This window comes from Nannobrachium achirus (genome assembly GCF_963921795.1).
Source record: "Nannobrachium achirus genome assembly, chromosome: 24".
NCBI lineage: Eukaryota > Metazoa > Chordata > Actinopteri > Myctophiformes > Myctophidae > Nannobrachium > Nannobrachium achirus.
Window position 1 is genome coordinate 31,623,287 of NC_137831.1, and position 23,925 is coordinate 31,647,211.

The window sequence follows — 23,925 nt, forward strand, 5'->3', positions numbered from 1 at the left end:
TGTATACACTTATGTGTCTCCTCATGCCGAACAACTTTTACCCTCTAACTTTTGACCTCTGACCTTTAGGTCTCCCACAATTCGGAATTATATGAAAAACAGTAAAAATCTATCTCCTCCTGGTTTTTTTTCGATACGCGCACAAAACTTTTTTCACATGAACTTTGGACCAATACGGTCAAACTAATCTCGGCGGATTTCTTTTAAAGTGAAATATAATTTTTTAATAATTCAATAAATATTGCAGTTTTATGCAAATTATTCTTCGGCCTCTAAATCATACATGCAAAGTTACACGTTCATGGCATTTGGCAAAGATGTAGAGGGTTAGTCAAGGTATCACTGAAACCAATTTTATTCCAATCGGCCAAAGGGGGGCGCTATACGAAGCGTCTGAAAATTCAAACTTCAAACGGGCATAAGTCATGACTCGTTTCGTTTGAAGACATGCAACTTGTTACACGCGTGCTTTGACTCAAGCGGAAGACATCTGTGTCGTTGTTAAGTAAGCTCCGCCCTTCGATTTTCCGCCACTTTGAGCAGTTTGTAAAACGCGTAAACCCGCTTTTATTCTGGAATTTTCGCGTCACGTGCACAAAACTTTTTTTACGTGAACTTTGGACCGATATCTAAAGATCTGTCAGATCGGATTTCTTTAACATTGAAACATGCTTTTTTAAATAATTCAAACAATATTGCATTTTTATGCAAATTATTCTTCTGCCTCTAAAACATACAAGCAAAGTCACATTTTCATGACAAAATAGTGTAGAGGGTTAGTTCAAATATCACTGAAACCAATCTTACCCCAAATGGCCAAAGGGGGGCGCTATATAATTTTGAGCAGTTTGTAAAACGCTTAAACCCGTTTTTATTCTAGGATTTTTTTTGCAATTTGCATGAAACATTCTACACGCAATCTAAGGACCTTTATCTAACATGCCTATGAAGTGCACACAAAAAAATTATAAAATAATAATAATAAATATAGCTGCAAGCAGCGATAAAGTGTCCAAAGCCAAAAACACCTCAAATCATGAACACAGCCTGGGATGTGCGTGAAATCTTGCAAGCACATTCCCAATAGGTCAAGGAACAGATACCAACCTTCTCACATTGGCCTGTTATAGCGCCACCAGCGGGTCAACTTTTGCACAACACATTTTTGGAACAAAACGGACCAATCTTTGACGTCAGTAACGTCAAAGAGAGCACTGCCTGCGATCTTGACATTTTGTGCTTTTATAGCCATTGTTTTCTGGCTTGAAGCGAGCCCACAATTGTTTCGAAGGAACAATATTTTTCTAGTGACAATATCTAACCGTCATATCAAGTTCTCCTCAAAACTTCGGTTCCTTTCTACTCCTACATACTTAGTGAGAAAATGAAAATAAAAACATCAATGTGTTCAGCTTACAGTGGCGAAGTGTGCTATTATTTTTTACAGCAATCGGCCAAATGGTGGCGCTGTAGGAAGCCTTCGAAAGTGCGATCTTTGAACAGGTATAGCTCATGCTGTGTTATACGTACAGCCATGAAACCTGTATACACTTATGCGTCTCCTCATGCCGAACAACTTTTACCCTCTAACTTTTGACCTCTGACCTTTAGGTCTCCCACAATTTGGAATTATATGAAAAACAGTAAAGATCTATCTCCTCCTGGGATTTTTGCATAACGCGCACAAAACTTTTTTCACATGAACTTTGGACCAATACGGTCAAACTAGTCTCGGCGGATTTCTTTTGAAGTGAAATATAATTTTTTAATAATTCAATCAATATTGCGGTTTTATGCAAATTATTCTTCGGCCTCTAAATCATACATGCAAAGTTACACGTTCATGGCATTTGGCAAAGATGTGGAGGGTTAGTCAAAGTATCACTGAAACCAATTTTATTCCAATCGGCCAAAGGGGGGCGCTATACGAAGCGTTTGAAAATTCAAACTTCAAACGGGCATAAGTCATGACTCGTTTCGTTTGAAGACATGCAACTTGTTACACGCGTGCTTTGACTCGAGCGGAAGACATCTGTGTCGTTGTTAAGTAAGCTCCGCCCTTCAATTTTCCGCCATTTTGAGCAGTTTGTAAAACGCTTAAACCCGCTTTTATTCTGGAATTTTCGCTCCAGGTGCACAAAACTTTTTTTACGTGAACTTTGGACCGATATCTAAAGATCTGTCAGATCGGATTTCTTTAAAATTGAAACATGCTTTTTTAAATAAATTCAATGAATATTGCAGTTTTATGCAAATTATTCTTCTGCCTCTAAATCATACATGCAAAGTAACATGTTCATGGCATTTGGCAAAGATGTAGAGTGTTAGTCCAAATATCACTAAAACCAATCTTACCCCAATTGGCCAAAGGGGGGCGCTATATCATTTTGAGCAGTTTGTGAAACGCTTAAACCCGTTAGGATTTTTTTTTGCAATTTGCATGAAACATTCTACACACAATCTAAGGACCTTTATCTAATATGCCTATGAAGTGCACACACACACAAAAAAAATAAATAATAATGAATATAGCTGCAAGCAGCGATAAAGTGGCCAAAGCCAAAAACACCTCAAATCATGAACATGTTAGTCCAAATATCACTAAAACCAATCTTACCCCAATTGGCCAAAGGGGGGCGCTATATCATTTTGAGCAGTTTGTGAAACGCTTAAACCCGTTAGGATTTTTTTTTGCAATTTGCATGAAACATTCTACACACAATCTAAGGACCTTTATCTAATATGCCTATGAAGTGCACACACACACAAAAAAAAATAATAATAATGAATATAGCTGCAAGCAGCGATAAAGTGGCCAAAGCCAAAAACACCTCAAATCATGAACACAGCCTGCAATGTGCGTGAAATCTTGCAAGCACATTCCCAATAGGTCAAGGAACAGATACCACCCTTCTTACATTGGCCTGTTATAGCGCCACCAGCGGGTCAACTTTTGCACAACACATTTTTGGAACAAAATGGACCAATCTTTGACGTCAGTAACGTCAAAGAGAGCACTGCCTGCGATCTTGACATTTTGTACTTTTATAGCCATTGTTTTCTGTCTTGAAGCGAGCCCACAATTGTTTCGAAGGAACAATATTTTTCTAGTTATTTATCTATCAGTCATATCATACTGTAGACGGGAACTTCGGTTCCTTTCTACTCCTACATACTTAGTGAGAAAATGAAAATAAAAACATCAATGTGTTCAGTTTACAGTGGCGAAGTGTGCTATTATTTATTATAGCAATCGGCCAAATGGTGGCGCTGTAGGAAGCCTTCAAAAGTGCGATCTTTGAACAGGTATAGCTCATGCTGTGTTATACGTACAGCCATGAAACCTGTATACACTTATGCGTCTCCTCATGCCGAACAACTTTTACCCTCTAACTTTTGACCTCTGACCTTTAGGTCTCCCACAATTCGGAATTATATGAAAAACAGTAAAAATCTATCTCCTCCTGGGATTTTCGCGTCAAGTGCACAAAACTTTTTTCACATGAACTTTGGACCAATACGGTTAAACTAATCTCGGCGGATTTCTTTTAAAGTGAAATATAATTTTTTAATGATTCAATCAATATTGCGGTTTTATGCAAATTATTCTTCGGCCTCTAAATCATACATGCAAAGTTACACGTTCATGGCATTTGGCAAAGATGTGGAGGGTTAGTCAAAGTATCACTGAAACCAATTTTATTCCAATCGGCCAAAGGGGGGCGCTATACGAAGCGTCTGAAAATTCAAACTTCAAACGGGCATAAGTCATGACTCGTTTCGTTTGAAGACATGCAACTTGTTACACGCGTGCTTTGACTCAAGCGGAAGACATCTGTGTCGTTGTTAAGTAAGCTCCGCCCTTTGATTTTCCGCCATTTTGAGCAGTTTGTAAAACGCGTAAACCCGCTTTTATTCTGGAATTTTCGCGTCACGTGCACAAAACTTGTTTTACGTGAACTTTGGACCGATATCTAAAGATCTGTCAGATCGGATTTCTTTAACATTGAAACATGCTTTTTTAAATAATTCAAACAATATTGCATTTTTATGCAAATTATTCTTCTGCCTCTAAAACATACATGCAAAGTCACATTTTCATGACAAAATAGTGTAGAGGGTTAGTTCAAATATCACTGAAACCAATCTTACCCCAAATGGCCAAAGGGGGGCGCTATATAAATTTGAGCAGTTTGTAAAACGCTTAAACCCGTTTTTATTCTAGGATTTTTTTTGCAATTTGCATGAAACATTCTACACGCAATCTAAGGACCTTTATCTAACATGCCTATGAAGTGCACACAAAAAATATAAAATAATAATAATAAATATAGCTGCAAGCAGCGATAAAGTGTCCAAAGCCAAAAACACCTCAAATCATGAACACAGCCTGGGATGTGCGTGAAATCTTGCAAGCACATTCCCAATAGGTCAAGGAACAGATACCAACCTTCTCACATTGGCCTGTTATAGCGCCACCAGCGGGTCAACTTTTGCACAACACATTTTTGGAACAAAATGGACCAATCTTTGAGGTCAGTAACGTCAAAGAGAGCACTGCCTGCGATCTTGACATTTTGTGCTTTTATAGCCATTGTTTTCTGGCTTGAAGCGAGCCCACAATTGTTTCGAAGGAACAATATTTTTCTAGTTATTTTTTATTATTTCTGAATTGGAATCCTGAAATGTAACATTTTGAATTCATTTCAAACACATTTAGTTATATACTCATGTTAACTTTATGAACTTAAATACAAACTAGAAAAATATTGTTCCTTCGAAACAATTGTGGGCTCGCTTCAAGCCAGAAAACAATGGCTATTAAAGTACAAAATGTCAAGATCGCAGGCAGTGCTCTCTTTGACGTTACTGACGTCAAAGATTGGTCCATTTTGTTCCAAAAATGTGTTGTGCAAAAGTTGACCCGCTGGTGGCGCTATAACAGGCCAATGTAAGAAGGGTGGTATCTGTTCCTTGACCTATTGGGAATGTGCTTGCAAGATTTCACGCACATTGCAGGCTGTGTTCATGATTTGAGGTGTTTTTGGCTTTGGCCACTTTATCGCTGCTTGCAGCTATATTCATTATTATAATTTTTTTTGTGTGTGTGCACTTCATAGGCATATTAGATAAAGGTCCTTAGATTGTGTGTAGAATGTTTCATGCAAATTGCAAAAAAAAAATCCAAACGGGTTTAAGCGTTTCACAAACTGCTCAAAATGATATAGCGCCCCCCTTTGGCCAATTGGGGTAAGATTGGTTTTAGTGATATTTGGACTAACACTCTACATCTTTGCCAAATGCCATGAACATGTTACTTTGCATGTATGATTTAGAGGCAGAAGAATAATTTGCATAAAACTGCAATATTCATGGAATTTATTTAAAAAAGCATGTTTCAATTTTAAAGAAATCCGATCTGACAGATCTTTAGATATCGGTCCAAAGTTCACGTAAAAAAAGTTTTGTGCACGTGGAGCGAAAATTCCAGAATAAAAGCGGGTTTACGCGTTTTACAAAGTGCTCAAAATGGTGGAAAATCGAAGGGCGGAGCTTACTTAACAACGACACAGATGTCTTCCGCTCGAGTCAAAGCACGCGTGTAACAAGTTGCATGTCTTCAAACGAAACGAGTCATGACTTATGCCCGTTTGAAGTTTGAATTTTCAAACGCTTCGTATAGCGCCACCCTTTGGCCAATTGGAATAAGATTGGTTTCAGTGATATTTTGACTAACCCTCTACATCTTTGCCAAATGCCATGAACGCGTAACTTTGCATGTATGATTTAGAGGCAAAAGAATAATTTGCATAAAACCGCAATATTGATTGAATTATTAAAAAATTATATTTCACTTTAAAAGAAATCCGACCAGACAGTTTGACCGTATTGGTCCAAAGTTCATGTGAAAAAAGTTTTGTGCACTTGACGCGAAAATCCCAGGAGGAGATAGATTTTTACTGTTTTTCATATAATTCCGAATTGTGGGAGACCTAAAGGTCAGAGGTCAAAAGTTAGAGGGTAAAAGTTGTTCGGCATGAGGAGACGCATAAGTGTATACAGGTTTCATGGCTGTATTTATAACACAGCATGAGCTATACCTGTTCAAAGATCGCACTTTCGAAGGCTTCCTACAGCGCCACCATTTGGCCGATTGCTGTAAAAAGTAATAGCATACTTCGCCACAGTAAGCTGAACACATTGATGTTTTTATTTTCATTTTCTCACTAAGTATGTAGGAGTAGAAAGGAACCGAAGTTTTTTGATACTTGATATGCCTGCCTAGTATAGAAATAATGACAATATCTAAAGTGTGCTCGCCTTATAGGCGAGCCCACAATAAATACATTGGACATAAAAAAACACATTTTAATACTAGTCATTAAGCTACTAATATAGACTGAAGGAATTAAAGCAGGTCATGTTTGGAATTGTAACAGCTGAAATCAATAATATATCGTTATTCCAGTATTAACCTGCAGCCGCATTAAGTGAAGGTGGGGGCCGCATGTGGCCCCCGGGCCGCCAGTTGAGTGCTGGCTATGAGGACAGGAGGAGATCAGATTCTACCAGCTAAACTAGTTTTCTTTTTGGCAAGGAAGCTAATAGTTGTGGTTTTCATTAAGGACAGGTATTCTGTTGATGAGAAAGGCTTGGAACATTATTGTGATTCCATTCTAGTTAAGTAATGGAACATCGGAGGAAGAAACTTGAACGCTGATTAAAATGACTGTCATGGTGTAGCCCCCACAGTTAGTACCAGCCATGAACCAGCGACAACAGCCCTGCTTGTCGGGCTCAGCCCTATTAGCACGACTGGTTGTGCGTTGGACTGGCGAGTGGGAGTCCCGGGTTCAATCCCCGCTTCCGCGCATCACTACAATGGCATGGAATGCAATGTCACAACTACTTTCATGTTTATCCTGATGCAACACAACAGTATCATGCTACAAAGAAAATCATTCAAAAAAGAAAAGAATAAAGAAAGATAACGCATTACCCCAACATGATAGACAGGGAGAAAGCTGTAAAAACCTGATTAAAGGGTGTACCAAACTTTTCTCAATTGATTCCTATTTATTCTTCCCTGTAGAATCCATTTCTTTTTTTACATTTTTGAACTCAGACAAACACAGAAGATTACAGTAGAATCCATTTCTGCAAAGTGTATTGTTATATTGCATAATGAATTAGATAATTAGCATATTTGACTAAATCAGAGCCTCTGGGGTCCTGGGTAAGTGTGGGAGACGTTCACCTCTTCATCTAGGACTTTGTGTCAGGTGAGTGGGTTTTACTGTGGGCAGTAGAACCCCTCAGGTGGAGGCTGGTAGCATTCTGGACACTTAGTGGCTTCTGAGACTTCCCAGCACAACACATATGCACGTACAAACGCACGCAGGCAGGCAGGCAGGAAGGCAGGCAGGCAGGCAGGCAGGCAGACAGACAGACAGACAGACAGACAGACAGACAGACAGACAGACAGACAGGCATGCAATATACTTTGCAGAAATGGATTCTACTGGAAAAATTACATAAGGAACAACTGAGAAAAGTTTGGTAAACCCTTTTATAATATATCATATCAAACATATAATTTTGCAAATGTCTGAGTGAGTGAGTGAGTGAGTGAGTGAGTGTCTGTCTGTCACAGCGTTTCTCCTCAGTGGCTGGAGCAATTGATCTGAAATCGCATCACCATAAGCATATGAACACACCTGACATAACTGTGAAGCCCGTTTGTCACTTTCACAAATCGTATGCTGTATATTAGCATTTTTATGGTGTATCTACTATCTATTCTGCATCTAGCATGAGGCACATCTATTCTGCATCTAGCTTGAGGCAAAATGTTTAACCAGCTGTGTGTGTGTGTGTGTGTGTGTGTGTGTGTGTGTGTGTGTGTGTGTGTGTGTGTGTGTGTGTGTGTGTGTGTGTGTGTGTGTGTGTGTGTGTGTGGGCGGGCGGGCGGGCGGGCGGGCGGGCGGGCGGGCGGGTGTGCAGGCGGGTGGGCTGGGGGGGGGGGACAGTATCTCTGTAGCCATTAAACGAAACGGGTTTCTTACATTGATGCTCCTACATCATGCAAGCACCAGTTAAAGTTACTTTCCATCCCTCATATACTGTGTGCACAGTGCACATCCCATAACCCACACACTGCACATCATTTTGGAGCTCATATCTTTGAACGGGTAAGGGCTAGTTATTTGACACATGGGTGGAAATGACAGGACAAACACTTAAAATAATTTCTGCTATGTACATTTTTGTATTGTGCATATTTAACCTGTTTAACCAGGTTTTTGTGTTTTTATGGTAGTTTTAAAGAAAAAAAGTAAGTGGATCACTTTACCACCTTGATTTATCTGGTCTGTCTCAGTTAACCCCGATGCTGGGGTAAAGTGAGACACAAGACCAAACAATCGTATTTTCACTGCCCTTTGTCTTGAATACATTCTGATAACTTCTATTGTTAGGAAACATCCCAAATTACTGGGAAATTTGTACATTTTTTCTGATTTATCTTTTAGTTCACCTAGAGGGGAGCAAATGTAAAAAGTGTCTCAGTTTATCCCACTCTCCCCTACTAATATGACAAACGTGATTCACTCACACCTAGGTTATGGATAACTGAACAGACCAGATCATTGGCAGTTTCCAGCTCCAAATCTGAGGACTGTAGGTGATCGGATAGGGTTTTTTGTGTGGCTGAAGATGCTTTCCAGCATAAAAAGTATGATTTTATAGGGTTTACATAGAAGTCAGTCAATTGTCTTTCACATATTCATATGCATTTTATTTATTTATTCCTTCAATATTTTTCATCAGTATTGGGTTTGTGGGGTGGGGGGGCTTAGGGGGTGCTAAGCCTTCATCAGGGGGGCTAAAGCCCCCTCTAGCCCCCCCCTGGAGCCGCCAATGGCTTGAAATCAGTGGACGCTCTCCAAGAAATGTGTGTCAAGACTTGGCTTGTATTGCACCTTCTTTTCATTTTTTATAATAAATGAGATATCGGATGCTAAAACATTTAGTTAAATTCCGCTGAAGGGCTGGTTGTGGTTCTTGGCAGGGCAGGAGAGACACACTTGGCAGATAGATGTTAGCAGCTCTCTGGTTTTCCTATGACACTTCAAAATATCTATGCTTGCTTTTAACCTTTTTAATAGTCTGCCTGCACGTGTCTCAACGCTGTCCTGTCTATAAAACGGATGGCCGGATTTTCATGAAACTTTGCAGGAATCAACACCAGTAGCCTAGGGTGGCCCAAAGAGATGGTTGACTTTTGGGATCAAAGGTTAGGAATTGCATATTTGGTCAACTTGAGATGCTTGTGTGGGAGTGTTCTGTAACCCCCCCCCCCCCCCCCCCCATTGTTATTATTATTATTTTTTAATTTTTATCCCACGATTTTTGTAACCCATTTTTTCACCCGGTGCCAATTGCCTAAGCTGTAATCCTGTCTCTACTCTCCCTCTGCCAACCTGGGGAGGGCCCCGAACTGAGCTCATGCTTCCTTCAATGCATGAGGAGTGAGCAGGCCGCTTCTTATCACCTTACAGGGGGAGCTTCCCCGGTTGGACGTAGCGCGTGGAAGGAACACGTTATTCCAACCAGTTCCATTCCCCTCCATCAGGCGCCCCGGCTGGCCAGGGGGAGGCATTATAGAGACCAGGATTACTGCATGTTTTTGTGAGGGTATCTACCCTAGGAGACACGGGGAGAACATGCAAACTCCACACAGAAAGGCCCTTTTGCCAACCCCACCTAGGGTGTGGGCACTGATGACGCGGAGGAGGGAACACGCCCCCAGCACCCACAGTGTCCCCCGGCGGGAATCGACCCATTGTTATTTTTAAGAGAAGAACCCGCATGTCTTTAAATAGCATTACACATTTCTAGCTGATAAAAGAGACGATTTAAAGAAAGGAAAATATATATATTATCCGGCCTACAACAGCCTGTCCTGTCCAACTGTCCAACTGCACAAACTGCTCACTAATGTATGTCATAACTCTAGATGGGAGTGAGAATACAAGACTCGGTGCTCAGCTAAATGACTTGTGGAAGTGTAGACATGTCTTTACAGTGTATTCCCCAATGGTTTTACAGATTACAACCGTTGCAGAGCACAAAGGGACTTCTCTTCTGCGTTGTGTAGTTGATTTGTTGCTTCTTGAGGGTATATGTTGCTACGCTGTGTAGCCTACAATATGTTCTCTGTCTCTCTCTCTCTCTTTCAAACACACGCACGCATGCACTCTTGCACACATGCATGTGCACAGACTTATAATGACATACTTGGCCAGTCAGGCTGCATTCCCTGGCTGGTGTGGTCTACGTAGGTTTGTTTTGGTGCATGTTGTCATGTATTCTCCCTTGGAGATTCAGTGACAGCTTTATGTCTAGATGAACTAACAAGCCCCAAAGCTATTGAGTTTAAAAGAGAAAATTACACATATAACTCATAAATTCAGCCGCATTTGAAATTCAACATCCACATGCAGGGACTTGCAACTTTCCCGAGATAGGTAATCCAACATGCTAAATGTAGACCGTGCAGAAAATACTTATTTGCAAACTAAATTCAAACTTCCATGACTTATTTACAGCACAATGATCTATACATAAAAAAAATTCTGAAACTGAAACGGACTGTCTTTTAGCATCCATGTTGGAAATAACATGTTCTTGTTCAATCAAGTTCAGTAACATTTTAATGACTGTGGAGAACATGTAAACATACACCAAACTAGATATGATAGGCTTATATGGCTGAAGCTGTGAATAGACAATGACATGTATTGATGATGGTTTGGTCCTTGAACCACCGTGTCCCCATTTTGGCCCCTGAACATTTGGCAAAAAAATTGCAGATCTACAAGCTCACAAGCTTGTGAGATCGTACTGTAGAAGTATAGAATCCTGGGGTACCCCGGTCAATTAAGTATACTGTATAAGTTTTTTGTGTTGAAAAGGCTGAATGCCTTATATGAAGTAACACTTTTTCAACCCCTTTTCTCTCTTTGTCTCTCTCCATCTCCCTCCTCCCTGCCTCATCTCTCTCCTTCACCCTTCTCTTCCCCCCCCTTGTCCTCCTCTCTCCTTTCCACCTCCTTGTCCTTGCCGCTATCCTTTCCTGCCTGTTTGCATTTCTCTGCATCATTCTCTGCTTCCGACCGTCTTCCCCCTCTCTCCCTCCGTCGTCCCAACCCTCTCTCCCCTGTCCAACCCTTCGCCCTCCCCTCCAGACGTCTAACACGCTGTCTTGGACGTTATACCACGTGTCCAGGGACACACGGGTCCAGGCGGCCCTCCACAGGGAGATCCAGGCTGTGTGTCCCGGCAGGCGGGAGCCCACGTCAGAAGACCTGGCCAGGATGCCCTACATGAAGGCCGTGATAAAGGAGACGCTACGGTGAGACCACCACCATTATCTAAGCCAGGGGTCTCAGCGTTTTCAGGCCAAGGACCCCTTAGTTGAGAGAGAGATGAAGCAGGTACCCCCACAACCTGTTCATAGATTCCATATACAGTAGTTTAATTGTTTGACAGCACAATCATCAGTGTATTTTGGATTCATGTCAATTTGTGTTTTCAGATATTTAACCACTTGAACTGTCAATACTTAATAAACCTGACCTTTCACTCTGTACTTAGTCTGCTCTTTTTCCGCTCTACACCAAAGCTCTTTGCCAAAAATAGCCGAGCTTGTAGATCTGCTATTTTTAGCTAAAGTTCTCAGAATATGGACGCTATATAGTGTTCAAGTGGTTAATAGAAAAAGATTTTTAAAAAGGTTTCTATCACTCAAAGATTTGGAGGACCCCCTGTAGTAACTCTGGGGAGTGGGGACCCCCTGTTGAAGACCCCTGATCTAAGCCTCATGCACCTAATGTCAAATGCATTCCACACCTAGAAACATGCCTGTTCTGTATGCTTGTCATTTTAAACACACCGTATGTGTCATCACAGTGTATCTCTCTCTCTTTTATGCAAATGCATTCAATGCAGGATAAGTGTACAGTACACAAGGAGGTGTGATTTAAATGGACATTCTGAATTGACTAAAAAGCATGTGCCAATTAGCACTGGTAGGGTATTCTAAAAGAAGCTTGTGCTGGAGATGACGGTAAATGCAGCAAGGAGTCACAGATTGCACATAGGTCTCAAAGGACACACCCCGAGAATCACTAACCGTAGATTAAAGCAGTGACGCAAGAAATTGTAGACAACTTATTTGACCCTACCTCTCCACACGCCCACACAATGAATGTTCAAGTCATCTGTAATACAAGGAAGGCACTAAATCTTTGTCTTGTCCTCTCTTTTCATCTTTTTATTTTTTAATAAGGAGTGTTATTTAATAAATCAGTGTCAGCATCACTGACATGCTATCTTTTTATTCTTGAGCAAGCTGGTTGATGACTCGACAGTCTCTTAACAGTCCACTGCATCTCTGCGGCAAGAAGGAAGTTCCTAGAACTGATTGTGTAATTAGCTCCTGCCTATGTAAATCAGATTGCAGTGCACAGATTGCACTTAGGGTACAGTCACAAATGCACAGCTGCTTCCAGCTCACTTCCATTCTATGCAAGCAAAGCGGTGGAGCATCCATGTGATGCATTGTGTCTGTCGCATGGAGCTGTTTAACACCGGTGATCTTTGGCACATTTCACTCCTCGGCATGCGTTGGTCACTCCCATGGGTAACCGGAACGCTCTCCCCCAAAACACACTGGCCCCCGTTTTTTCGCAGACCACTCTCCCCCCAGTTTAGGAATAAGGTTAGGTTTTGGCACTGTTTTACTGAGGTTACGTTTAGGAATAAGGTTAGGTTTGGTGACCTGGTGGCGACCGTTCCGAGGGTTGTCGGATTTGAACCGGGGCGAGTGTGTTTTAGTGTGTTTGGGGGCGGCATAGCTCAGGGGTAGAGAAACCGTTATTAGAGCACGAAGGGTTCCCGAAGGGTTCCCAGTTCGAATCCGGGCTCCCACTGAGTGAATATCGAAGGGTCCTTGCCTTGGGCAAGACTCTGAACCCCTAGTTGCTCCCGGTGAGCAGGTTGGTGCCTTGCATGGTTTCCTCCGCCACCGGTGTATGAATGTGTGCGTGAATGGGTGAATGTAATGCACAATCTCTGTAAAGCGCTTTGGATAAAAGCGCTATATAAATGCACCATTTATTTACCATTTACCATTTTAGGGCCAGCGTTCTTGTATTCCTCCGATACCTTTTGAGGTGCAGCTACACCTTTCATGTATGTAAGTCTGGGGGCTGGATTTTGCTGTGCGTCTGTCTGTGTGAAGTTCAGCAACTCAAAGATAAAAAAGATCCAGACTATACTGTATACTAGAAGCTTTGATTCAATGTAAACTTTAGTGGCCTTAGCTGTCGTTTCTGGTCAAAGTGTATTTGTGTGCCAGGATTATCTCACTGCCGCCCCGTTTACAACCGTTTCTGTCATCATGCTATTTGAGCTGTTATCTACCCTGTTAGCTTTGGCCTTCTGTATTCGCACATGAGCTATGTTGTCACAGCTTAGATGACTTGAATTTTTTGCTTCCTCTCTTGCTCTGCCAAGTCATAATTGGAAACAAACAATCGTGGTCCGTTTCCTTCTTCATGATAGAATAGTAATTGTTTGGACTCAATGGCTACTTGCAGGGATGGGAAGATTACGTTTAAAATGTAGCCAGTTGCAGATGACTAATTACCTGTAATTAGGAATACTGCTACTTGCTCTGTGTCTATCTGTCTACACTTTGAGATTATCAGTCATTGTGCCAGTTTCAAAATAATGTTAGTGGTCTGTGGTTATGTCTGCAGTGCAACCACCTGATGTAATGTTACTCAAAGTCCTGACATCTACAGTATGTACTGTCAGTCAATTGCTTGTAAATTGTATTCTACGGTATGTTTGGTTAGAGGCAATAGAGGCAAATGCTGTACCCCAAAACTATATATTTTAACCATATATATATATTTAGTGTGGTTTCCCTAACAGGGCAACAACACTCGCAATTTCCCAAAGTTGCATCTTTCTCATTTTAAATATACTATATGTTTCATGACTTCTCTTGTTTATCCTGTATCTCTAGGTATCTGGAGTCTGAAATGTATCTTATGTTTACTAAAGAGAATAAGAGATGTGAGACCCCTATTATTGAACAAACACTCTATAGCAATGATTACTACCCCAGCTATTTAACACTTTTAACAAAAAAAAAAAAAACATTACACTGATGTACTGAACCTTTTTATGACTGAATGTTCTCTTTTATTCATTTGAGAGCACCTATCACTTTAAATAAGTGATGTCATAATTTGGTGGGACCGATGGGTCAGGCGCAGGTCAGTCAGCCTTGGTTCAAATGTTCAAGCAAAAATTAAATAGACAACCTACAGTATTAGCTCACAGCATGTCGCATTCCGAAGCTTTCTAAGCTTGGCTTTTATCACTATGAATACATGTGTAACTTGAGATTTCTTTACTTGCCCCTTGGTGTGCCTTGGGCACCATAAACGTATCTTACAGTATGTTTGGTTGGGACTTTCTGAGGAAGTCTCCCCAGAAAGCATGATAAAGATGAATTGTGAGTGTGACTGATAGATAAGGTTCAAGCAGGATGGGAGGGGGAACAGTTTCAGGGCTGTGTGCAGGGTTATGTAAGGACAAGGATAGTCAGGAAATGCACACATTCCTTTTCGCACAGGAAGGCTTAGTTTCCAAAACAGAGGAATCATGTGGGCTGTTTTTGGCTTTATGCCTCTGCACAATGTTTGTACAACACAAACACTGAGCGTAGTGCACAGTGACTTTCGTGACTGCAGAACTTAAAATGTAGTTTCTGTGAACACACACACACACACGCATGCACGCACGCACACACTCACCAACTCCTTTTCCCAGGCATAGAGTGAAGTGTAATGCAAGATCCTGCAGGAATGTTCTGTTCTCCAAATCAGATTTAACAGTTGTTGTTCTTTTTGCATACCGGGCGACATGATGTGGAACAAGCATTGTGCTTAGATTTTGAATAGGTTTGTTCAAGCATAAAAACACACATTCTACGTATGCACGTGCCTGTGCACTCAAACACATATTCACACATTCATGCAAATACATTTTCTTCTTGTAGCTTACCTTGTACGAACTCATTTTCAGTTGCGAAATGTAATATTTGCACACCAGGTACAGTAACGTCTTGAGCATGGATGCTGCTAGGAGAAAAGTCCATCATTTATAGAGGGGAAACTTGCACACATTGCCAACTTTTTTGCTACAGCTGTGCGGGGGTTTGACTCGGAACATAGCATCATGTCCATACGATAGAACTTAAACTTTATTACTTTATGTCCATATGACAGAAAATAATCTCTGATGTTGAGCTTTTGCTGTCTGGTAAACTGTCATATATTCCACCAGCCTGTATCCTGTGGTTCCCGGAAATGGCCGTCTGACAGTGGAAGATGAAGTGGTTGTGGACAACTACTGGTTCCCAAAGAAGGTTGGTACTTTCACTGATGATCATGTGACCTGATGGTCCGAGTCAATGCATGGTTTCAGTCCAAACAATGTGTGTGTGTGTGTGTGGGTGTGGGTGTGGGTGTGTGTGCGTGCATGTTAAGAACACGTCGTTTCTTAAGTGATTATCAGATGTGAGGTTTAATTAAGTAATATTACACAAGAGGGTGTGCATTATCCTGGTTATTGGCACGCTAGCCTTGCTGAAGGAACGAGGCGACAGTTTTCATGGTGGGAATGATCAGTAGGCTTCCCTAAAGAGATCATTAACTTATGGCTTTAAACAAATAAAACGATCAAAGGCCACAAATAAGGTCAAACTCAAGAACAGATGGGGCGATTGTCATTGAGACTTGTGGGAATTGCTTGATAGGCTGTCCCAAACACATAATTAACCTCTTTGAACTTGGTATCCCTATTTTGGGCATGTCATTAGAGGTGAAAATGTCCTAAAGGCCCATTCCCACTGGGCCAGATAACAGATAAAATAAACTTTCTCCGGATATTTTTCCATTCAAGTGGATGGTAGATACAGATAAAGAAATATCTATCACCGATAAAAGAATATCTGTGATTTTTTATCTGTATCTACCATCCACTTGAATGGAAAAATATCTGGAGAAAGAGATTTTTGTATCTGTTATCTGGCCCAGTGGGAATGGGCCTTTACACTTACAAAATATGAAAGATATTTTCACTCCTCATTCAATAAAGTGCATAGAGCATATGTGGTTAAAGGAGTAGTTCACCCCAAAATGACTTTTTTTCTATTGATTACTCATGCCACGGAGACTTGAGTTCAAATATTTTTGATTTTTTTGTCGCATTCCTAAGACAATAATTTGATAACAGTAAATGTACCCGCATTGATTCCGGATGGGGGCTCTCATCAAACATTTACTACTACTACTACAAAAAAAAAAAAAAAAAACATTATTGAATTCAAGTCTCCATGGCATGAGTAATCAATTGAAAAAGTCATTTTGTGGGTGACCTACTCCTTTAAAAGAATGTGAACACTTTTTCCATCACTGCCTCGTCTCCTATGACCACTCAGACCCAGTTCCATCTGTGCCACTACGCGGCCAGTCACGACAAGGAAGAGTTCCCCAACGCGGAGAGCTTCATCCCAGAGCGCTGGCTCCGCGACGGAGGGGCCGGTGGCTTCCAGCACCACCCCTACAGCTTCATTCCCTTCGGGGTCGGAGTGCGCGCTTGTGTGGGCAAGAGGGTGGCCGAGATGGAGATGTACTTTGCTCTCTCCAGGGTGAGTGGGTGACAGAAATGGAGAAAATAACCACACACACACACACACACACACACACACACACACACACATAACACATAGGCCTGTCACAATTTATGTAAAAATCGTCATAACCGTTTCCATGTTGAAAAATGTTCATATATTTTCAAACATTTTCAAAAATTGTGGAAATAGCAGATCTACAAGCTCACAAAGCATCGCAGAGCGACAATTTGTGAGTTTGTAGATCGGCTATTTCCACTATTTTTTAAATCAGGGATTCCCAAAGTGGGTGCCGTGATGCCAGTCCGGTGCCATGGCATTCGTCCGACAATCTCATTGTTCCTACATCCCATTAGTCCGAATCTAGTGAATGTTAACCTGGTGAAAAATACTATGCCTAAACCTAAACCTAACCTCAGTAAAACTATGCCTAAACCTAACCCAAACCCTAACCTCAGTAAAACTATGCCTAAACCTATAACCCTAAAACCTAACCCTAACCAAAGTAGGACTAATGAGATGTAGTCCAGGGGTGCCTCAGAATAATTTGATAATATTTGGAATTCATCAATATCACTTCACTATGGTTAGTAAAACAGACCTGATTTGCAGCCAACTCTCTTCACCAAAAATAGCCGATCTACAAGCTCACAACTTGTCACAACGTAGCACGTTATGAGCTTGTAGATCGGCTATTTTTGGTGAACCTTACCCGCAGATTAGCCTGCTGGGGTTCAAGTGGTTAAACGTCAAGTATAACGTTATTCTCAGACATACAGTACCTTATCTCAGGTGGAAAGATGTGCATATTTACGTAGCGTAATATGATGTACGATTCTAAAAATTAACAGTGTAATTCAGGGGTGCCGTGGATGAAAAAGTCATTTACGGGGGTGCTCGGAGTCAAAAAAAGTTAGAAAACCCCTGTTGTAAACCAGCTTTGCTTCAGGTGCTCCACACAAGTAGCAATGTGACACCATTCTTCTTCTCCTTCTTCAGCTGATGCAGCACTATGAGGTTCATCCAGAGGAGGGGGCCCCTAGTGTACAGGCCAAGACCAGGACCCTGCTCATCCCAGCACAACCCATCAACCTGCGCTTTATTCCCAGAGGATGAACCAGTCAACCAGGCACGTGCACACAATAGACATCAAAGGGGGCTTGAGCCCCTTCCCTTTTACCCGTCTGTAAAAAGTGCCCTCTCCAGACCATGAATGCAGTTTTCACTTTGGTGAAATAAATGCAAATGCCCTCTTTCTATGTCATACCTGAAGGTGGCATTCAAGAGAATTGCCTTGTCCAAAGTCTCCTGAACTTGGATGCAGCATCTTATGTTGAAAGAATTGCCCTCTCTGTAGAAATCCATGCCATACGCCACATCTTTGGGTTCCACAGAAGCCAGCATGTCTTCTATTGTGCAGCATAAAATAGCCTATCTTCAGTCTGCGACGCATGGAGAGCTTGCAGATAGGCTATTTTCGGTTACTAACTTGGTCATAAAAACATGACAGATTTAATTTTCCTTTTATCCATGCGTTATCCATCTCTAACTTTAGGATTTCAATTCATTAATCAGCATAATATTATGCTGCAATCTGGAACTTATTTTAATGAATAAAACAATCTGTGTGGCAAGAGTATGTTAATTCAATATACTATACTGTAACTAGCATGTCTGCAGTGGTTGGAGGTGGTCCCGGCTACTCTTCCTTTGAGAAATGGAGACCCTGGTGTTGGGTAGGACACATACTGCCTGAAGCTCATAAGTGCAATATCCCCTCAGGCCAAGTGGTGATTCTGTCTTGGCCGAAAAGTAGATGTTTGCTCTCTCCGGTTTGAATATTTGCAGGTTAAAATCATTTTGCACATCTCTTGGTAATTGCACACATAGGACATTAATTATATAACATGACCAAATTATTAAAAATGTTATTCTCTTTTATGTAAAAGGATGATCAAAAGTGTTATGTGTACCAGGAATGATCTTTGCCAAAACACAATTTGTTTTCTGAAATTGTTCTGTCATGAGAGTAATCAATTTAATTTCACAATTCTATACTCTTGCAGGCTCTGCCCCAATGGCTGTCAAAACCTGTAGAACAAGATGACATGAAGGGTATTTGTTTTAGAAATGAAATTTTATCAGCTGGTTGTTGCCAATGCCAACACCACAGTGGAATGGTACACGAGAAACCATACTCTTGCACTGTAAAATCCTGTATGAACACTCAATATTTTAGTGTATAGGCCTACATGACTTTGTCAGGTAGCCAGCTGAACTACACAGTAAAATCCTTAAGTGCTAATTTATCAATTTCTAACTCATGAACATGTGTTCATAAGTTAAATGAGCATTCTGGTTGAGCCTGACCAATACATTCCACCTGTTATCAACATCAAACAACCATCATGAAACCATAGGCTGATCTTGTAGTCGGGTAAAAAACTTCAGAAGGGTAAAAACATGGCAGGCTGCAGCATGACTGACTGACATTATAGTTCACTGTGATGGAAGCAACACATCTGCAGCTAATACAATTAATGACTATTTTAGATTGAAGTTGACTACTGTCTAGGGCTGTCACAATTATTACATAATCGTCTAATCGTGATTTTTTTTGAAATAATCGTGATTATTTTTCATAAGTCATAATCGTTTCCATGTTGAAAAATGTTCATATACTTAAAAAAAAAAAGTCAAACTAGTGGAAATAGCAGATCTACAAGCTCCTTTTCACAGGTGTTCAAGGTGTCAAGTTTGTTCAGATCAAGACATTAATGCACTTCAGAGACTTGTTGACCTCAGACACGCATCACATCAGCTCCACCTGGGCTAGAAGATGACCTGGGAAATAACGCACCTTTTCATCTCTTAATTAAAGGTCTGGATTAAAGGTCTGGGTGAAAAGGTGATGTGGAACCTCCCAACCCCAAGAAGTAGAAGTGCTCTGGTAGATAACAGATAGGTGAGCACCAAAACATTATGGACACCTTGGACGAGTGGGCACTAGGGACATGTGGGCACCTGAAATAGTGGACACTGTGCCCACCTATCCTGTAACCATGGGAGTGTCTATGTGAGTGTTTACATACAGTAAATGTGGAAAAAGATACAGCCAACATTGCAACAGTCACAAGTTTGTGGTAGAATTGTTGGTGAGCCATCCATCACCATCACAGAGGTTCTTTGTGAAATGGCAAGGCCCTCTGCGGCTTCCTTTTGCTTTTTGTTGATCTACAGACTGTACAGTGAAAGAATGCTAATACCATGCTTCATTTTTTATTTGTGTCTGTTGGACAGATTTTGTGGATGACTTACTAATAAATAATGAAACTAGTAAGTTGTATGGGATTATTTTTATTGAGTCGAGTGAAAAATGAGAATGAAAAAATGTGACATCCAAATAGCATGTCATCGCTTTTGGGTGGAAACCTTGTAAAGCATGTACGAAACTGTTACTGTTAGAAATGGAATGTTCCAATGGATCCACTGTAGTTATTTAGTCACAAGATCCTGTTAAAACCTTTTATTGGTTCAATATTTATAAAACCCACAGACTACCAGACTACTTTCACTAAAAAGACATCTAAAAGTCAATCGATACAAGGTACAAAAAGCAGCGATGTAACATTTCACATGCAATAATAAGCTGTCAACATAAATGGACCCAACTAACCAAATTTACAAATTTAAATGAAACAAAAACTGGACCATAGTAATTAAACTGGCACTGTGTCAAATACTGCTATAATAAAATATATTCAGTGACTGAAACATTTTGGTCAGAAGTACAATCTAATATACAGCAGCAGGAACATCAACAGAACAGAGATGTGGTCAGCATATGTACAGTATGTTCAATACGTATACGGGTATACGTTTCCTTTTTGAGCGACCAGACACACACACACACACACACACACACACACACACACACACACACACACACACACACACACACACACACACACACACACACACACACACACACACACACACACACACACACACACACACACACACACACACACACACACACACACGGGGGGGGGGGGGTTATGCACGACCACCGCTCAGTTCACACAGGTGTGATTTTCTTGCATCTCTCAGGTGACACTCATTTCTTCCTCTCATCAGGGCCTGCCAGAATCATCGCCAGATTCTTGAATATTTCCAACGTGTCCGTGTAAATATTCAAGCAGCTGTATGGAAAGACAAGATACAAATAAATGAAAGATCCATCCCCCCCTCCCATGTGTCAGAGATCAGATTAGATAGTTACTAGTACTCTATTAAAGGAAAATGTAATCTCACGTCTTAAAATATTTGTATGACCAAGTCCTAATGTGCGCGATTTGTGTATGAAAGGATCCCCCACTTCCACAATCCACACACACAAAAATATGTTTTACTCTTTGTACACAAGATGTACAGTAACAATAAATTGAGCCTTTGTTTCTATATGAAATATACCAGACCATTAAGATTTTATGGAGGATGCTTCTGAATGATATTGCTAGTTTGACCACTTCAAATGCCCTAATCTTAAAATAGTGACCAAAAATGCTTGTAGATCTGCAATTTTCGCTGTGCAACATGCTTCCATAGAAGACATGCTGGCTTCTATGGAATCCGAATTACTGAAATCAGTTGTGGCAACTGAGAACTTTAATTCATGCGTATATAGTAATAAAAAAAATCACGTACGCATCGATGGGGTCATAGTTCTGGTCTCTGGTCTCTGCTCTCTTGATCATTAACTGTGTGTCAAACAGGAGGAAACCAGCAAACAGCACCAGACCACCAAAGATGGCAATCCGGTAGATGCCTCCACGGTGGGGGGGCAGGAACGTCGATCCTGGATGGGACATGAAATACAAGGGGATGAAAATAACAATAACAGACACTGAAAACTGACAGTCAAATGTTTCATCCACAAATAAATGATCCATGTGTAACACTTAGGAACCATGAGGATTTCACGGTGTACTAGGGCTGTAATCTAGCCCTGTTTTAGGGATTCGAACTTCGGGGGGATTTTCCGAACGGACTATCGAACCTTAGATGGTTCGTTCAAATGAATAAAAACCGAACGTTCGAACCATCGAACGTACTGCACCTTTAACCAGCTAAAACAGTGTAGGAAATGTTTTAAATGCGCTGTTTTATCCATTGAAAACGCGTGGATGCGTGGCCGCATTAACACCTAGGCTAACACTTGGAAAAGCCAACCCAATCGGAGAAAATGTTGCACAGTTTGTTGACGGACAGGCTCAATGTATAGCGGAGTTGCACGGATGATGATTAGACTTGGTGACTGCGTCGGAGCGCGTCTCGTTCGGGCTAAACTGGTCTCGATGTTACAACCCCAGAACTCGCATTATAGATCCTTTAGGGGGTTGCAATGAAATCCATCTTTGCTCATGCTTAGGAGAAAGGCTGTTTAATCTTTGGGTGCGTGGATGGCTGGGTGTTCGCTCGCTGTTCAGAGCACACACCAACACACACACACACACACACACAGCTGCTCTCACTCTACTGTCAACAAGTGTGTGTCAGCGAGGCGCTGTAATGGTTCGCGGCCCCAAACAGGAGCGGAGGACGGTCGTTGATCGCTCCAAGCTGTTCTGGTGCATTTTATAACTACTATAACGGTCACCATTAACTGTTTATTGTTTACCGGTAGGCCTAACTTATTTCGTATTTGGCTATCTCTACTACTGTGATATTATGATTTCTGAATAGGCCTATCACATTCTGATAATTATTTTTCGTGTAAAAAAAAGAAGAAAAAAAAAAAGAAAACAACCTGAACCCATTAATTTCGAACTTCGATTGCCAACGTAACAAACGAACGTTCGAATCCCCGAAGGTTCGCTTGCAGCCCTACGGTGTACATTATGGTTTCATGCTGTAAAAAAGGAACTAAGATAAACAGAGTTCAGATTCAATTCAAAGGGCAGTGTTGGAAATGAATTATGAAATTTGATAACACTAACCCAGTGGTTCCATTTTTGCCCATGACCCAAAAGAGAAATTAGACATTTGCCCCAGTACACCCAAACTAGGGAATACAGCAGATCTACAAGCTCAGAGTGCGAGGGCCACCACGCTGTGAGCTTGTAGATCGGCTATTTTCACTATTTCTTAAACATATGTTTTCAAATTCATGGAATTTCTTATTAGATCTTTTATTAACAAAATCTTAGCTTTTTGGGGAATGTACAGTATTTTTAAAATGTTTTGAAATAATAATAAAAAAAAAAAAAAAAAATAATAATAAGGGACCCATAAAAATGTGTCCGTGACCCACAAATGGGTCCCGAGCCACTATTTGGGAAACGGTGCACTAACCAATGTTGTAGACGATTTTCAGTCCGAGTCCCATACCCACTGGCCCAGCACCCTCAAGGAGGAACTCCTCACTCTGGGCACACATGGCCACCGCAGACAGGCCACCCACAATGCCCGCCGTGTACCACGCAGCCCACAACATTGTGGGTCCTCCCAGAATAGTGATGGGGGCGATGACGGCACCCATCACACCTTTTATCAAAGCAGTGGAAAAACAAACAAATGGGTCATAAAAATCAACACTCAGAGTGCATCTCTCATCTGTTGTGGCCTTCAGTAACAGTAGGCAGCCACTGCCATCTAGTGTTCAATTGAAGTAAAACCAAGGAGAATGTAACATGGTCAAAATCACATGTTATTTTGACCAATTATCTCTATGAGAGCTTCCACAAAATATTTACACAATGGGACTTTTGATAAAAATGAATAATAGTTAATGTAGCCTTTAAAAGTAGTAACAAGTATATCCAAAATCTCAGTCTAGATAAAGTACTATGTTCTATCCGTCTGTCTTTCAATGTTATATGAGATACTTAAAGTGAGGTTCCTGTGGAAATAAGCCTCGGCTTTCTAGGATCTCCTTTTAGTTGACCTTGTACCAGTGATTTGTACTGTCATGAAACTGTACTTTTTTCTATTGCAAACTTCTAATAAATTCTTCAATCAATCAATCAATCTCATATCACAATATCAATATATTATACAGGACTGATTAATAAATGTAGTAAAATATCTAAATTACCTGCATGCAAGATCCAGGCCAGATGCTTAGGTATGCTCTGCTCGTAGGATATGGA

The 23,925-nt window shown here is 41.0% G+C and overlaps 2 protein-coding genes across 2 annotated transcripts in view; one reads left to right on the forward strand and one right to left on the reverse strand.

Moving 5' to 3' along the window:
• The window catches only part of cyp27a2 (cytochrome P450 family 27 subfamily A member 2), a 40,889-nt gene extending 20,260 nt beyond the window's left edge, over positions 1-20,629 (forward strand). The window contains exons 6-9 of the mRNA XM_080720304.1: positions 11,250-11,416; positions 15,427-15,508; positions 16,583-16,792; positions 17,774-20,629. Coding sequence (XP_080576430.1) covers positions 11,250-11,416; positions 15,427-15,508; positions 16,583-16,792; positions 17,774-17,890 — 576 coding nt within the window. The 3' untranslated portion in view covers positions 17,891-20,629. The remainder of the gene's footprint in view (positions 1-11,249; positions 11,417-15,426; positions 15,509-16,582; positions 16,793-17,773) is intronic.
• A 214-nt stretch (positions 20,630-20,843) lies between these two features.
• Positions 20,844-23,315, reverse strand: LOC308280219 (growth hormone-inducible transmembrane protein-like; the record flags this gene model as incomplete). The annotated part of the gene is made up of 3 exons (XM_080720481.1): positions 20,844-20,976; positions 21,482-21,632; positions 23,129-23,315. 3 exons carry the CDS (start codon positions 23,313-23,315, stop codon positions 20,892-20,894), a joined length of 423 nt encoding a protein of 140 aa, XP_080576607.1. The 3' UTR covers positions 20,844-20,891.
• Between the last annotated feature and the right edge of the window lie 610 nt (positions 23,316-23,925).